General features: G+C 43.5%; 2 protein-coding genes across 5 annotated transcripts in view; one reads left to right on the top strand and one right to left on the bottom strand.

Annotated features, from left to right (window-relative positions):
* Window positions 1-12,715, top strand: part of LOC137421939 (dnaJ homolog subfamily A member 1) — a 26,627-nt gene extending 13,912 nt beyond the window's left edge. For all 3 annotated transcript variants that reach the window (XM_068108538.2, XM_068108539.2, XM_068108537.2), the window contains exons 2-9: window positions 1,857-2,013; window positions 4,166-4,349; window positions 4,558-4,662; window positions 6,839-7,066; window positions 7,157-7,271; window positions 7,436-7,551; window positions 9,967-10,067; window positions 10,241-12,715. In XM_068108538.2, the coding sequence (XP_067964639.1) occupies window positions 1,882-2,013; window positions 4,166-4,349; window positions 4,558-4,662; window positions 6,839-7,066; window positions 7,157-7,271; window positions 7,436-7,551; window positions 9,967-10,067; window positions 10,241-10,465 (1,206 nt within the window). In that variant the 5' untranslated portion in view covers window positions 1,857-1,881 and the 3' untranslated portion in view covers window positions 10,466-12,715. The remainder of the gene's footprint in view (window positions 1-1,856; window positions 2,014-4,165; window positions 4,350-4,557; window positions 4,663-6,838; window positions 7,067-7,156; window positions 7,272-7,435; window positions 7,552-9,966; window positions 10,068-10,240) is intronic.
* SKIC8 (SKI8 subunit of superkiller complex) overlaps window positions 10,867-16,825 on the bottom strand; it is a 23,723-nt gene continuing 17,764 nt past the window's right edge. For both annotated transcript variants that reach the window (XM_078773060.1, XM_078773059.1), the window contains 4 exons: window positions 15,369-15,462; window positions 14,254-14,346; window positions 14,012-14,090; window positions 10,867-11,416 (listed from right to left, as the gene is read on the bottom strand). In XM_078773060.1, coding sequence (XP_078629186.1) covers window positions 11,327-11,416; window positions 14,012-14,090; window positions 14,254-14,346; window positions 15,369-15,462 — 356 coding nt within the window. In that variant the 3' untranslated portion in view covers window positions 10,867-11,326. The remainder of the gene's footprint in view (window positions 11,417-14,011; window positions 14,091-14,253; window positions 14,347-15,368; window positions 15,463-16,825) is intronic.

Genomic DNA, 16,825 nt, shown 5'->3' with positions numbered 1-16,825 from the left:
CGAAAAGACGTGGCCTCGCCGTGATCTCAATGTCACACTAATGCTCATCATAAGTTTCTGTCACATGTCGTTTGATTTCCTGAGATTTCCAGAGATACTTCTCAACAGTCACTGCTTGTCCTTTTCCTGGAGAAGAAGAATAATCTCTCATTTTCAGGCACAGCCAATGACAGAGGGCTGAAGAAAAGCAGCTTTTGAGTACCATTGATGTTCTTTTTCCCCCCTTTCTTCCAATATTGGCCTATGGCAGCTTCTTGTTCATAGTCTTCAGTTATGGTAAAGCCAAAATTAAGGGAAGGGATATCTTTTGATGCAAAAGCAATGATGCCAAAAAATCTTTTTAATACAAAACGTTTTGATACGATCAATGCCGGTTGACGCACATACCCCAAACAACGGCAGTTGCGCGCATACCCTAACAAACATCCTGTTGATCGAATCCATTGTTCTACATGTTTGCTGACATAGGTTGACACTAGCCTTTACCAGCAAGACTAGTTCTTCATTAGTCTTGCCCCGAATGAATTGCGTGCGTCCGTGTGCACGTCTATATATTTTCTCTTAAAACTTTTTCCCTCTACAACCGCTTGTCCGATGAATGCGAAACTGTAAACATAGGAGGAATCCCCATGGATAATATTTTATTGATAACTGATGTCATAGGTCATATGGGGTGGCAGCCATATTGGATTAAAGGGAAAAAAATTGGACATCATGTTCAAAACCACCTGACGAAAAAATTGAAACTTGGCATATGTCATAAACTCTCAATGGGGTATGTAGAGTGATAAAGCTGACATCATCGGTGAAGTGGTATTCCAGGCATAATTGGTTGAATTGAAATCCTTATCCGAAAAATCTGAAACTTCATATATCTGATCTCTGACCCGATGTGAGTGAAGAATTGTATTTATAACGTCATCGGTTACGTGGTCTGGCGGCCATATTGGATTGAAAAAAAAAAGATTTAAAAAATCATCATCTCCAGAAGCGCTTAACAGATCGATGCGAAACTTCATACATATTATCAATTGTCAAGTAACCATGGGGAAAATCGTTTGAATTTTTTTCATATTCACCTTCATTGACGCACTTTAGCCTTAATGTGCACAAAACTGGCCATTAAATATCCTAATAATCAATTTATAAAGCTACGGATAATGTCAATGTATGTGACCTAATAGGGTGCATGAATGATACACGTACATGGACCATAATAGTAGCGAGTTCAGTTAACGATGGTATTTTTGTTCGGAATGAGCGCATGAGGCGAGACTGTGCTCATCTTCTGGATTGAGGCAAATCTGGATTCATCGTGAGGCAATGGATTGCCATTCTAGTTCTCAATGCATACTATAGTTACATACATTTGTGTTTAGCATGAATTATTGTTAAACCTTCAGTCTGGCATCCATGTTAATCATCTTGTATTCTCAACTGAAGAATGCAAAAATATTACTATAGACACGATGGTATTTAGTGATTTCATGCAACACTACGCGTCTGAGTGTTTTAGAAAACAGTTTTCAATGTTGTCCGAGGCTCATTCTCTCTGAATATTTTAATTTTATTATTAAATTTGTTTTCCTACGATGTCTAAAGGCTCTTTGCAGAGCTAGTACATTTATTATATTTTGGACAAGGACTTTGAAGTACTTTTACATGAAGTATAGGGGACATGACACACTCTTATTACTGTGTAGTACTTCTACGTGAATCACGGTGACTGTAGTGGACAATGCAAACCTCAATGCAGTATATATGTGATTTGAACCTAGGATCACACCTTCATGAACCGTCTGCTTACAATGTTTTTTGGAAAAAAAAAAGTGGTGTTAAAAATTTTTTTTTTGCAGTGTACGAATATTTTGCAACGCAAACATGGTAAAGGAAACGGGTTATTATGACCGCCTGGGTGTGAAGCCCCAGGCAAACGCAGATGAGCTGAAGAAGGCGTACAGGAAGCTGGCTCTGAAGTACCATCCAGATAAGAATCCGAATGAAGGAGAAAAGGTACGTCGTCTTGTCTCTAGACTGCTGTTTTTCAGTCCTGTTGTAATTGTGTAATTGATTTTTGTCATGTTTATCTCTGCGCTTATGATGGTGTATGTCAAGTGGTATTTTTGTTTGGAATTTCTCTCAACTCTGTCAGGTATATGTCGATGATACTGCCTTTTATAGGTACAGCCTTTGGGTGCCCATCCTTAGTTGCCCCTGAGGCTCTTGAGAGTCGAGTTTGGAATGGCATCGCATGCAGTCCAAATCAGACAGCAATGACGGCTTATCTCCTCCGTTTATTGAAATAATGAGCCAGCTCGGGTTTTATGGCCAATCCGATCATGGCATGATGAGTCTCTTGAGTAAAATTGAACAGCTTCCCCAGAAGGTTGGAATCCAAATACTTGATACTACACCTTTTAGCTGGATTCAAATTAACAACTTATGGATGCCAGTCCACGGTCCACTATCATACCCATGGATTCAAATAATTTTGAAATGTCATGTTTGCACTTCCGGGTCACCCACAATTGTTTCCTTGGCACGTTCTGGCGATGACTCTCAAATTTTAACAAGCATTACCGAGATCTCCAGGATTTTATTTTAATCAACAAGCAGTGAGAAAATATTTTGAAGCAAGCGAAATTACCTGTGGTTCATTTTTTTTTCTTTTCGTGTACCGAATGGACCAGGAGCCAGGACGTAACAGAACAAAAAAACAGCAGAAAGAGAAGGGGGAAATGTCAACAACAGGGCTGATGGACAAAATAGAGGGAGATTTGGACACTCGAGGAATGAGGTAAGATGGAGGATGCAGGGGGTGGACAAGATGGATACAGAAGCAAACTCTCAGTGTGTAAAGCTGGAAATTTGGGGGTTGCGGAGATGGGTGGTTTGACGGTGTAGAAAACATGGTTTTGGATGGGGAATGATCTGAGATGTTGGTGAACAGCTGTCTTGAAGATGTAGATTCTAGAGGGAAGAATATTTTGATACACAAACATTCCTTCTTTCTGATTATTGCGCAATTGAATATTAAATGGAGTTTAATAATTTTAATTAATGGTGGTCCTCCACGTATAACTTGCCAAAGATTAATGTACAAATTTAAATCACTCAAAAGTTAGTGTCGTCTTCACTTTGCCTTCTTTACACATCACATCACCTGACATTTATTTCTCATGACGTTGGAAGATGGGGAGATGGGAGCATGCCATCATTTACCAAGAAGTGTCCTTACATGAAGTCTCCTCCCACTTCTGCGATTGAGAGTTTGTGGCTGTATCCATCAACCCGAGTCTCCCCTTGCTCTCATTCTTCCTTGTGGCTCTTATCCCTTCAAGTCTCTATTTTGTCCCTCAACCCTGCTGTTGGTGTGTGTTCTCCCCTCTCTTTCAACTGTTATTTTTGCTCTGTGACGTCCTGGTCCAGTCTGTATTCTAGCTCTTCCATGAGCCTCGACACAATATAAAAAAGCAAGTTATAATTTTCCAGGATTAAACAGGAAGCTCTTATTCTTCCTTGTTTATGCGCAGCATATTGTGCCTCAAAGTCTAATAAAACAAATGGTATTTTGATCTGGACCTTTAACCAATGAGCAAAATTGATGATAGTATATGTACAATATAGCATCTTGTTGATCCCACACCGGATCGCGATTGAGGTAATGGAATTTGGTTATGCTTTTTTTGTGAGTTGGGAACCTCTTCTTGTGAAAAGTGGAAGTTCAAGGAGGTGGAACAGCCATTCAACCTCCAGCTGGATCACGTGCTTAACCTTCTGTGCCCGGTGGTAGTACTGTAGTATTGCAACAGTAGTATTGCATCATCATTCCAAAATTTATACAGGGTAGGAAACCTCTCTTCTTGGAAAATGAAACTTGGGCACATCTCTGTGATCAGTCTCGTTAGCCATGCATTTTCTGTAATGAGAATTACTGGGAGACCATTTTCATTAGGTGTACTATATGTCGGACACTGGGCACAAGAGGGTTAAGATGCCCTGACTTGTGTAACATTAGTGTTCCCAGGTTGCAAACAAATTATTATCTCAAAACAATCAAAGATGCGAGGTTTCGGTCTCAAAAAGGGAAAGGTTGTATCGGTTTGCCAGTGATGATGGTTCCATCCATCTTTGGTGAGATTATGCCATGGCGGGTCGTGTGCAGTTCAAGCAGATCTCGCAGGCATACGAGGTTCTATCAGACACCAAGAAACGAGAGCTGTATGATCGTGGAGGGGAGCAGGCACTCAAGGAAGGCGGCAGTGCTGGCGGAAGCTTCAGCTCTCCAATGGACATTTTTGACCTTTTCTTTGGTGGCGGCAGCTCTCGAAACCACAGGGAAAGAAAAGGTTAGGTACCTCTTAAGATTGCACCTTGTGTCACTGGATAAACATTTGGCAGTATTCACTTGCTGTAGTTCATGGTGACCATAGATCATTCGATTGTTTTGGACCCACATTACATAAGGTCGGTCCTTTTGAAACATTGGCACACTAACGTGGTCATGATTTTCTTCTTCGTTTGCAATCTCACAATCGCATAATTCCTCCTCCGTAGGCAAGAATGTTGTGCACCAGCTGTCTGTAAGCCTTGAGGAGATGTACAATGGCTCGAGCAGGAAACTTGCACTGCAGAAGAACGTAATCTGTGACAAGTGTGAAGGTGCGTGTGAATATCGACTGGTGCTTATTCTTGTAAATTGTGTTCATCAGATGTTAATGTATCTTCTTGTGTGATCCATTGGGACATTTGCTGCCAGTGCTGCTAACCCTTGTTTATTCGGTTTGATGAACGATACACGGGTCAATCTCAAATGTTTTGTCACCCCACATACATATTAGACGTAGTGCCATTTATTAGCCTTATCCATGTCACATTATTCTGAAGTCTCCATCCTCTCCAATGTGTGTTGTTTGGTGCTAAATTTGGTGCAGGTGGCTTCCTTCTAAAATGCTCTTAATGCAGTGAATGTGGCTATGGCTATGGCTATGTTAACCTCCTCAACAGATGCTTAAGCTCTTCCGCCTAAAGCTCGTGCGAATAGTTTGAGTGCAGTCATGTTTTAGGAGAAATCGTGAAAATGTATTGTTTGATTCAGTGTGCTCTTCTTGTGCCTCACCATTAATTTAACACGAGTCTGGTCGTCTTAATAGTTTGTCATTATTTATATTTCTGAAACAAAAACAAATAATGTGAGAAACTTATTTACTGGACATCTATAATAATAATAATAATGAGTGTGTGTCAGTCCGTCAGTCAGTCTCCTCCATAACTCCAAGACCATGAAACCTAGCTGCCCTAAACTTTGTACACATACTTGTCGAACTCCAAGGGCATGCATGAATGAAACATGGGTGTTTGGGTGTGTTAAAAAACCCCTTTTGAAAATAATTTCGGGGGTGATCATCACAAAAAAACCAACAAAATAAGCCTTACAAAAATAGCGGTGCGCCATCTTGGCCAGCCCACTGTCACATCGCCGCCATTTTGTTTCGGTCTATTAAAATGTGCCTTGCCTTGGAACCACGATCACCTTTCGGACTAATTAAAACATGTAATCAAAATTTGGATTTGGATTTGAGGATCGGGTTCCGTACACTAAGTATAGAAGTCTCAAAAATTTAAGACGGCGATTCTTATAAGGAAGTGTATTTACTTGTTTATTTATTTAAGCAAGGCTGTCATCCCTCCTTTTGCTCTGTCATCTTAATTCATACCTCCATATGATAGGGTGACACTCTGCTGTCCTGAGTCCTGCGATACTTGTATAAAACCTGAACTTGAACGATCTTTATTAAAATTCCCTATACGTGATAGACCCAGAATGATTGGATTGAGTCTATTTTAAAGTATTAAGGAAATGGGGATTGACAGGTCGGAAGTGCCAAACATTTGCGGCCATTTAAACCAGAAGCACTCGGCTTTCTATAACTTGCCAAGCTAGCCGTTCCTCATCAACCCTTTCGTTGGAGTGCTGCTTGAGTGCCTAAGCTGCTTGGCGAGCTCTCTACAATATGCTTGGTAATGGAGCACACAGTGGATTCACCATTCTCTTACCTTTCCATTTGTTTTTTGTCGTTTTGCTTAATTTTTTTTTGCTTTTAGTTTTTCTTAAATTGTCGTTAATGCCCTGCCTTCCCTTCCTTTATTTGTTAATGCCTTTTTGTTGTTTGTTCCCTTCCTTTGTTGTTAATGCCTTTTGTCTTTCCCTCATGCTCCCTTCCCTTCCCTTCCCCTCTCCTCCCTTCCCCTCTCCTTTGCTGCCTTCCCTTCCCCTCCCCTCATGCTGCCTTCCCTTCCCCTCACCTCACGCTGTCTTCACTCCCCTCCCCCCACGCTGCCTTCCCTTCCCCTCCCCTCATGCTGCCTTCCTTTCCCCTCCCCTCATGCTGCCTTCCGTTCCCCTCCCCTCTTCTCCACCTCTCACCCCTTCCCCTTCTCTTTCCCCTCCTCTCTCTTCCCTCCCCATCACTTTTCCCCCTCCCTCTTCCTCTCCCCCTTTCCCCTTACTCTCCCTTCCTTCCCTCTTCTTCTTTCCCCTCGTCCCTCCCCCTTCTCCAACCCCTCCCCTATTCCCTCCTTTCCTCTCCCCCGCCCTCCACTCCACTTACCCTCCACTTCTGCTCCTCTCTCTCTCTCTCCCCCCTCCCCTCCCCCCATCTTTTTCCCTCCACTCTTAATATTCCTGTCACGAAGTGGCTTTGCGTTGCCTGGCAACGCCGGGTACCTTTGCTAGTATGTAATAACGAGATTATTCACGTGATTTTTCTTTTTTTCCAATCATCTCAACCTTTAGCTTAAAAAAAGTTCTGTTCCTATTTTGTGGTATCTTTGCTAGGCCACGGTGGACGAAAGGGTGCTCTGGAGCAGTGTCTGAGCTGCCAAGGAAGCGGAATGTTCATGCGCATCCAGCCCATTGGGCCGGGGATGGTGCAGCAGTTTCAGTCGCTGTGCCACGCATGCCAGGGTCAGGGAGAACGCATGAACCCACGTGATCGCTGCAAAGTCTGCAATGGCCGCAAGATAGTGCGTGAAAAGAAAATCCTGGAAGTGCACATTGACAAAGGTCCGCTGGTCCTTAAATGTTGGTTGATGATGATGGATTATTTGGTTGTATTATGAAAGGGGGGAAAATTAACCTTTTATTGATCTACAGGAATGAAGGATGGCCAGAAAATTACTTTTCACGGTGAAGGGGACCAGGAGCCTGATAATGAACCAGGGGATGTAATCGTCGTGCTTGATCAGAAGGATCATCCGACTTTTAGCAGGTTGGAAGACAAAATGCATGGATCATGGAAAAGTTGCACACCTCGCTGTGGATCCTTACCACATCAAATTTTGAATTGCTGCTTTGTTTTTGTTTCACCAGCCATTTGCATTCTCACCCTGCTCTCTTAACCACAATCACCTAACAGAAAATAAAACTTCTCAGGCAGGATGAAGATCTCAGCATGAAGATGGAGATCGATTTGGTGGAATCGCTGTGTGGTTTCCAGCGACCCATCAAAACTTTAGACAACAGGACAATTGTGATCACTTTGCACCCAGGTATGGCATCCTGACGTTGAACCATCGGCAGAATACAAACCCAGGTGGCATACCCATCGAGCTTTGGAGCACTTTGAGGGTCGAGCGTATGCATCTAGCCCGGGGAGCACTTCCAAGGGTCAACGAGTGTATGCATCTAGCCCGGGGAGCACTTCCGAGGGTCAACGAGTGTATGCATCTAGCCCGGGGAGCACTTCCGAGGGTTGATTCGCCAGTTTTTGGCCAAATATATTCGGAAATGGAAATGAATAGGATTTCTTGTTTCAAATCATTATAAAAGGATTGTGGGTGGAAAGTATTTATTTATTGTGGATAAAAGGATTTATTATAAAAGGTGGATCATGAGTTGTTTTGACTACACTAATCATGCGTTTGGCCTCCTGGGGCTATGGCCACATGCCATTTAAAGCAAGGTTGAGGGCATTTCGCTTATTGTATGTAACCCAGCATGATGTCTTTTGCCATGTTCGTGTATCACCTCTTGCCCATGTTCGTGTCTCCAATTGTGATTGGCATGTTAACTCTTTGATTTTGCATGTTTGGCATTCACATCTGAGCACATAGCTCATGATGCCGTGATCCGAGGTTCAAATGTCCAGGTACTCTACCAGTGCTTATTGTTTGCAAGTGTCCTTCTCAGTCGGGTAAAAGTAAAATTTAAAGGTTCAAAAGGAAAATAATGAAAAGCTCCGATGCAACGCATGTATGTGCCAATAAGTGAAATATTTTTGCAGGGTAATTAGCTGTTGTTGTTCGATCAATTGTGTATCATTTTGTTTGTATAACGTGGGAATGGTTATCCGTTATTGTTTTGTTTCTAAAGTTATTGCCTATTTTGCTTGTCTGCTCTTACTTCCTTGCCTACTTGCGTGCGCAAGGTGTGATATCTTCTTGGTTTGTCCTTCGTGGTTTGACAACCCTTGCACGGCACGTCTTGTGCAGCGTGTTTCACGCCGCACTCTCGGCACGGCCCCTTTTCTGTATGCTCAGCGGTTTGGCACACACACTGCCCGGGTCCACCACTTGACATCTCCCTGCAGTCTCAGTGTCCCCGCTAATCCACCCAATAAGCGCGGAGACACTACAAGTTTACCTAGCTTCCTGCACCTTTTCCCCAAGATTCTCTTGGAATTTTCCTCTTTCCCCATCTGGCTTTAAATTCTTCATCTCTGTTTTATTTCCCTTTGGTTTATTGTCTTTTAAAATTGTATTTACCTCAGCCATCGGTCATGCCCACTGGCTATGCTTACTGGTGGTGGTGTAAAAATAGGTGTTCCCAGATGTATGGCTGAGTCGTTTTTCCAAACCCTTGGGTAGCGTTTCCATTGGCCATGCCCAGTAGTGCTCTCTGACTGTGGCCCTAATTCCTTCTAAACCCCTGGCCTCACCAACCACCATTTTCCACTCCATGTCCCACACTCCCACCTAGTATTTTGCCGTATTTTCCTGCTTGGGCTGACGAGCCTCCATTCTGGCATTTAGCTCAGCCTGAATCCTTGCTACCTGCTGGTCACACACAGCCTGTATACCCAGCTTGCCCACCCCTGTCCTTGCAGGAAACCACTTCGTGGCACATGGTCGGCATAATCGTGAGTTGTAGGTTAGAGTTTGCCAGCGGCGGCGTTGGCCTCCAGTTGCTTCTGGGGGGTTTCTGCCTGCTGTTTCCTGCTAGTTGTTCAGTTGGAAGCACCCGATTGGTCTGTAGGGAGGTGTTTACAGGGGTACCAGCTGAGGTGGTTAATTCTACTTTGCCCTCTCGGTTTTGTTCACCGGAGCGCAACATAGCAGTGGTGGGTTAAATCATAATGTATGCGCATGTGCTCTACAATTTGGCTTTGGGGTGTACTATCACCCCTGGAATGAATCCCACTCCTGTCACCAAATTGTTGTGGTCAGTCTGCCTGGATAATTCCGGTCGGTCCGAATCGGTGAGTCATGGTGGTATGACCCCGGAAACGCCAGTCGACACCACGTCTCCTGAGCAAGCGTTCAGGCCTATGTGCCGTGCTGTCGCCCGGTGGAGCAGCAATCCATATTTACACAATCGCATATGTACATTAGTAATTGATTCAACAAGCAAACGCTTCCTGTTACGCATGCACACGACCCTTGAAATATCGGATATTAGTTACTTAGCGCCTTTAGGATACGGGCTCGCTTTCGTTCCGATAGGGACAGAGGGACTGAGGGAGAGACACAGTTGGGGAAGACAAGACGCCCCCCCCCCCCCCCCCCCGGTGCTATAGTTCTAGGGAACTGGTGCGTCCCTCCGGGTGGTTGCATGAGCTGCAAGGCCTACAGCTACTTCTTTATTCCACTATAAAAACTATCCCATGCTTGCATGTAGGGCCAATGAAGTGCATGTTATATCTGACCTATGCAGTATGTGCTCAGTTTGTGTTTGTTTGCTCATAGGAGACATAATCAAGTCTGGTGATGTGAAGTGCGTGCTGAATGAAGGAATACCTTTCTACCGCAATCCCTTTGAAAAAGGAAGGTTGTTTATTCATTTCAGTGTAAGTGCTTGGAGGTCCTTTACATTTGAATAATGCAGGGTTTTAAGTTTGTTAGTTATTTTATTGATGGAATTTTCCAAGTCTGAAAACGGTGGAAGAATGAGGAAATGGCTCTCCTTGGCTTGTCTTTTTTGGAATCAAATTGCTGAATTTTTCATTTTCTTTTCATACAGGTTAAGTTTCCTCCAGCGGATTTCCTGCCGGCAAATCGCCTGGTGGAGCTCGAGGCTTTGCTGCCCCACAGGGCCAACCAGCCCCCCTCCGATGACATCAAGGCCATGGAGTTGGTGAGCCTCGAACCGGGGCACGACCGGCGACGGCGCTTCCATGAGGCTTGCGATGAGGACGACGGGCCGTATGCACAGCACACACCCGGAGTCCAATGCCAGAGTTCCTAAGACACGACTCTGCCCATTTCAGCAAAACAACCGTTTGCTCCTCAACCCGGTCCTGGTGCTACCACCGCAAGACTTGAAACCATCTGTCTTCATCTCAACAGCTCATCATCCAGTAAAACACGTCATTTGCAGAAGATTGGTGGAGTTGTTGCCCGAGTGAGCCGTCTTTGCTGTGATTTTAAGCAGTCAAAGTGTAAATCCTGCACTCAGGTTACATAATTTAAATTTGATGTCGAGTGCAGTGTTTGATCAAATTATTTAAATCTGATGCTCCACTGACATTCCACCCTTCCTCAAAAGCATTACAAGTCGGGGTTTTTTATTTTTATTAAAAAATATATACAATCTACCATCTTTGCAAATGACACCATAAACCACCACATTTTGTGACTACGAATGGGTAATTTATTACTTTCCTTTATTTTGGAGCCTTTTATTTAACAACAGTTCATTTGTACAGTTCTGAGATTTGTATGCCATTTCTTTTAAGGAATGAGGTCGATCACTTTCTCCTGTTTGGCAACGATAAACTACTAAAGTGGAACTTATCCCAGTTACTTAAATTTCCCACGCTCTTTGGTTTGTGGAATGTGTGGTGGCTGGAAGAGGATGGAGGAGAGAAGGGGTAAGGGGGAGTGGGGGCGGGGGGGGGGGCGTTTCTGAGCACCATTGCATTTACGTAATAAAGGCAGCACCAATTACACTATTGGTTATTAGACAAGTCATACAAATATAACTTGAACCTTTCTTCTATTCCTGTAAAACTTGAGACCCTTTGAGAAAACAGGAATTGATGAAATGTAAATATTTTATTGATTTGTGGGATATTGTAGAAATGTCAGCTGGCAGTTTGTAGGTTGGTCACAATGGGCAATCATATATGTGTATCGCCCGATCCTCCGCGACAGACACAATCTTGGAGCCATTGCTGTTGTACCGGACACCCCACACCTGAAAAGAGAAACCGAAGGTAACGAACTTGGAGTATTTCACACTTGGTTACAAGCATTTACAAATGTGAGAAGAAAGCTTGGATAAGCAGGTGGTGGTCTGGTTAAAAATTTGCATAATCCAAAATGGCATGTCACCTATGGAGTGGTCATAATACTTAAGCTATAGTTACATGTTACATCAACTCGAGTAGAGAGATATCCACTGAGAGAAGCAATAACAAAGTTGTAAAGCTGAAGTGCCAAGTCCCAAAGCACACCATTTAAACCCTTTTGGGGGTGGTATTTGTCCTGCCCAGGTGTTCTGCCTATTCTGCACTCCTACCTGCACTCGGCTAACCATAACAACTCGCCGGAGGCATTTTGTTTTCAGGTTGTCTGTCCGGTTGTTCGTCCGTCCAATAGGTTTTCGTTACCGCGATAACTTGAGAACGGCTGAAATGATCTTAGTCAAACTTGGTGCAGGTATGTATAATGAGGTAATGTTGAACTGATTAGATTTTGGGGTCACGAGGTCAAAGGTCAGAGGTCATGTTAGGTAAAAATCCTGTTACCGCAAAAATGTGTGAACCAGCGATGGGATTCTGACCAAAGTTTGTACAAGTATGTATTATGATGTAAAGATGAACTTATTTGATTCTGGGGTCTGGAATAGGTCTATAACTTGAGAACGGCTGAAGGGATCTTAGTTAAACTTAGTGCAGGTAGTATGCACAATGAGGTAAAGATGAATTGATTAGATTTTGGAGTCACGAGGTCAGAGGTCATGTTGAGTAAAAATTGTTGCCAACTTGTGAACCAGTGATGGGATTTTGAACAAACTTGGTATAAGTATATGTGATGGAAAGGCAAACTGATTAGGTTTTGACATAAAAAGTGAGGAGTGAGGTAATTTTGGTCAGGTCAGAGGTCATGTCTGGTAAAAATGTGATACTTGAGAACAGCTGAATGGATTTAAATCAAACTTGGTGCAAGTATGTACAATGATGTAATAATGTGGGCGGAGGCATATCGGTTGATGTGACATCGAAGAGTGTCGTTCTAGTTCTTTCTAGCTTGATGACACATACATATGTAGATTTTCTCGGTGCTCACTGACTGACTTCACTATCGAAACGACCTACATCCACCTGTATTCCACTTCTTCATCTTATTCTGACATACTTTATCGCGGGCATAGAAATAAATGCTTTTGGTCGGATGTCTTCACACATCGGATGCAGATGGAACTCGATTGACGACAAACTACGAAGCATTGGTTAAGATGGCATATTAATAAAAACAGCTTGGTTTACCTGTATGATCTTGCAGCCTGGAGCTTTATTCACCATGTGAAGGATTACACTACTCCCTGTTGTGGAAGAATTGATCCCCTCCATCAGAGCCGGGAATCGAACCCGACATTCTACAGAGCCGATTACCCACCTGTAACGGATTCAAGTCGCCGGAGGCGATTCTTACTTACTATGCCTTATCTCTCTTCGTCCAATGAGAATTGGTTCGTTGCTTCACCAAATTATATCAAAAGCTTCTCCTGTCATTTTTCACAAAGCAAAGACAAATTCCGTTTTCTGCATCTAGTTTGTTCAAGTTGTGAAGAAAATGAGCGGACATGTCCTCACGAACTGTGTGCACGTTTGTCGGACTTCTTCCGGTAAGCACAGACAGCATTAGCCTATTATATCTGTATCGAGGATAGTGTATTGTGAAATTCCAAAATCATATTTCTTAACAGCAAAGATATCGCTGATTAATTCTTAACAGCAAATTAAAAAAAAGTCGGGAACAATCGAGGAGCTGTCTGTTGCTTTTGTCTTATACACTGCCCAGGTAAAGTTGGTTTAATTTTTTTTAATCAAGTTGCAAAAAAAATACAATTTTCCCAGAGGTTTGGATTAATTTGAAGCAAATTGTACTTATTTTTTCCCCCTCTCCAGCAGGAGCATTTCCATGTTTCTCTTTATTCCCTCTGCCACCAATGATGGATTGAGGTGCTTTCACCTCTGTCTGTGTGCAAGATATCTCAAAGTTAGGACGGAATCAGACGAAACTAGTTGAGTAGGTTCGGTGTGTAACAAGGACGAATTCATTCGATTCTGGTGAAGATTTGGAATCAAAACAGCAGTTTGGAATCGATTCTCAAATTTTAAGAATCACGCAAGCCTACCCATAACCTAGAGGCCATGATAGGCTGGTGGGTTAGGCAAACTGACCTGGCAGCCCAGCACTGTTAACCATCTCACATGAGAATGCCTCAACTCAGGACCACACCTTTGCCGCATATGGCGGGCATAGTGATGAGACGGCCCGATACCTGTACCTTACTCTAACCCTGTCCTTGCCAATTAGGAGCACGCTCATGTTGAATACAGATGCAGGTGGCCTCATCACCTGTACGTTGTGGAGTATACAACATTAAGCCACGTCCCCTTTTGGGACGGTCACCTGGTCACCTGGACCTGGTCACCAAAATCCTGGATAAGTCACAACCCAGCCTAGTTTTGGAAATTTAAAGGCCTAAACCCACTGATAACCCATACAAATTATCAGTACAAACAACAAAGCAATGCAGTTACCTGAACTGATCAACTGTTACCTGATCTTGGTGGTCCAGAAATGTGTGGATGCATGTCCGTGATGAAGTCTCCCAGACCTTGATGCTTTTATCAGAAGAACTGGATGTGGTTGCAGGGTGAGAGGAGATAGTTAACTGCATGTGGGATGAGGTGTCCTTTCAGTGATGGGTTGATGAAATGAAGTAATTTTTAAAAAATGGCTCAGACTATCCTACCAACCTGGGTGATGAAATGATAACATTGAAATAAAAGCAAAACCGACCTTGAGACAAAGTGTGCATTGTCTGGGCAATATGCCACATTCAGGACCCAGGAACCATGGCCACTGAGTGTCTCTGCCAGGTTTGCATGTTGCCTGTTTAACATTTGGGCAAAGACAAAAAAAAACATTGGGTAAAGGGAGACGTGACAAAAATAAATGAAGGCAGAACAGTGTTTAATATGGCACACGTCTGGCGATTGCGCACCACAGTGTAAATGTATTCGCTATTAATCATGTTGGGGAAGAGGAAGGGGTGGCAACAATATTGACACCTGCTATAAATATATTGCTCGTTTGGTTCTGGGGCCACAAGACAAATTATTCTAGATTTTTGCATCTATTGGTAAAAGTTGAACCTTCGGAACCGTCCGCCCATGTGTTTGTATATGTGTGTTCTATCCACTGCCGACGCTACAACATACGAACCCGTCACCTCTCAATCGATGATATTTCTCGTACTGTATTCCTAGATTTCCGCGAGCCCGATTTGCATTCGGTAAGAGAACAATTATGGTTAACCATTTTGAAATTTCAACTCTTCCATCTAACTGCTGAGAATTACATTTAAAGGACGATTTGAATCACAGATTTTGCACTAGTAACGTCAGGTTAAAAGTGCCCCATGAGCAGTAACTGAAAACACGCACACATCGCATGTGCAAAAGGCCTCATTTAGCGTTCATACTTGACTTTGAAAGTCACGTGTTAGTAATGGTGACATATTACATCGTTTCAATATAATTTAGACTTTAAATGAAGTGAGAATTTGGTTCAAGGAAATGACCACAGAATACCTGCCATGCTTTTTTTTTTTGTAAGGTCACCTTGAAGTAAGTAAATATGGAATTTTTTCCCAATTATTGATACAAGAAACAACAAAAAGTTTGTGCAAGTTCTACTTTTTTGGGATTGTCAACTCAGACGAGCCAACTCAGACACCCACACCTCGGCCTTATTTATCAGCCCAATCCCTTCACCGAGTACATATATATACCGAGATTATACATACGATTATACATGCAGATTATACATACGGAGTGCCCCTCAAAATACAACGATTAGATGCAGAGTTATAAGACCAACGGTAAAAACCAAGGAACAAGCTCGGTACTTACACGTCGTATATTTTGATGTACCCATCGTCCGACGCAGTCACAAGGTATTGAGAATCGGGAGAGAAAGTCAGTGACCTTATGGGCATGGCATGTCCTGCAGGCAAGAAGTATTTGTAACATGTCATACACAAATGGCTTGCTGCCATGTACATTGCTGGAGCATGAACACATGTAGACCTTTGCAAGATGGTGTCATGGACATTGCTAAAGCATGAACACTGACCGATCAAATAAGCTGGCATTATGTACACTTTTTGTCCCCTGTCGCACCGCGGAGCGAAAGGGGGACTATGGTTTTCCCCTCCGTCCGTGTGTGCGTCCGTCCGTCCGTATGTGCGTCCGTGCATGTGTGCGTGCGGACGTGCGTGCGTGCGTAAGCGAAGGACCGAATTCTAATTTGGTGTGTGGGTGCAACCCACGTCAAAATCCAAGATGGCCACCGCCATGTATGTCTGACGCTATGTATGTCTGAACCTTGTGAGCGGAATATCTTGAAAAATAAGCGAAGTACCAACTTCTAATCTGGTGTGTGGGTGTATCTAGGCATAAGGAATAACGCTATTGAAAATTGGGTCGCCACATCAAAATACAAGATGGCCGCCTTGCGTCTTCCACTTTGTCAACTCACCACCGACGGGGGACCTAGGCGTAACGCTTGTCTAATTAGCATTTTTATTAAGGTGTGTATGTGTGTGCGCGCGTCAGTCAGCTCTAATACGAGCCTCACCAAGTATTTAAAGAATAAAAAAGTCGCCACTCTTAGAGGGAGAGGTTTTTTTTTTTTTGTTGTTGTATACAAGATCGAGGCTCGTGAAAGAGCTAACATTAATCACACAAAAAGACAAACCGACACACAAAACACAAAAAACAAGGGAAGCGGCAGACAAGATGGGGAGAGAGGGGGAAGGACACAAAAGAGAGGGGGAAGAGGGGGAAGGACACAAACACAACATTTGAGGCATGTGGACATCGGGAGGACTTGGGGGGAGGTGGGAGAGGAATAAAACATATGAACACTGCAAGGACTCTGGGGTGAATTACCGGGGGTAGAAAAGATCAAGGTTTTCGATGGGGGAAGATAAGAGATGGTGGTGAACAGCTGTTTTAAAGACCTGGAGGGAGGAGTGGGATTGAAGGGAGTGGGGGAGTTTGTTCCAGAGGCGGGAGAAAAGGGGAATGAAAGAGTGAAGGTGAGCAGAGAGCCTAGACTTTGGCAGTTTAACCATAAGAGGGTTGCAGGCAGATCTTGTGCGACCTGAAGGAATATTGGGGGGACAGAGCACAGAGAGAGCTGGGGGAGCAAGGCCGGAGAGGAGTCGGTAGAAGACAGAAAGACCACCAACCTGCCGCAATAGCCTCACCACAAGATTCCGTGTACCATGGACGGGAGGAAGGGTATGACAACTGAAGACGAGAAGGGATAAATCTGTGCATGAGAGAGAGCAATTTACTTTGGA

This window comes from Myxine glutinosa, chromosome 2, assembly GCF_964187855.1.
Source record: "Myxine glutinosa chromosome 2, kmMyxGlut1.1, whole genome shotgun sequence".
NCBI lineage: Eukaryota > Metazoa > Chordata > Myxini > Myxiniformes > Myxinidae > Myxine > Myxine glutinosa.
This window is presented reverse-complemented; position numbering and strand designations above follow the sequence as displayed.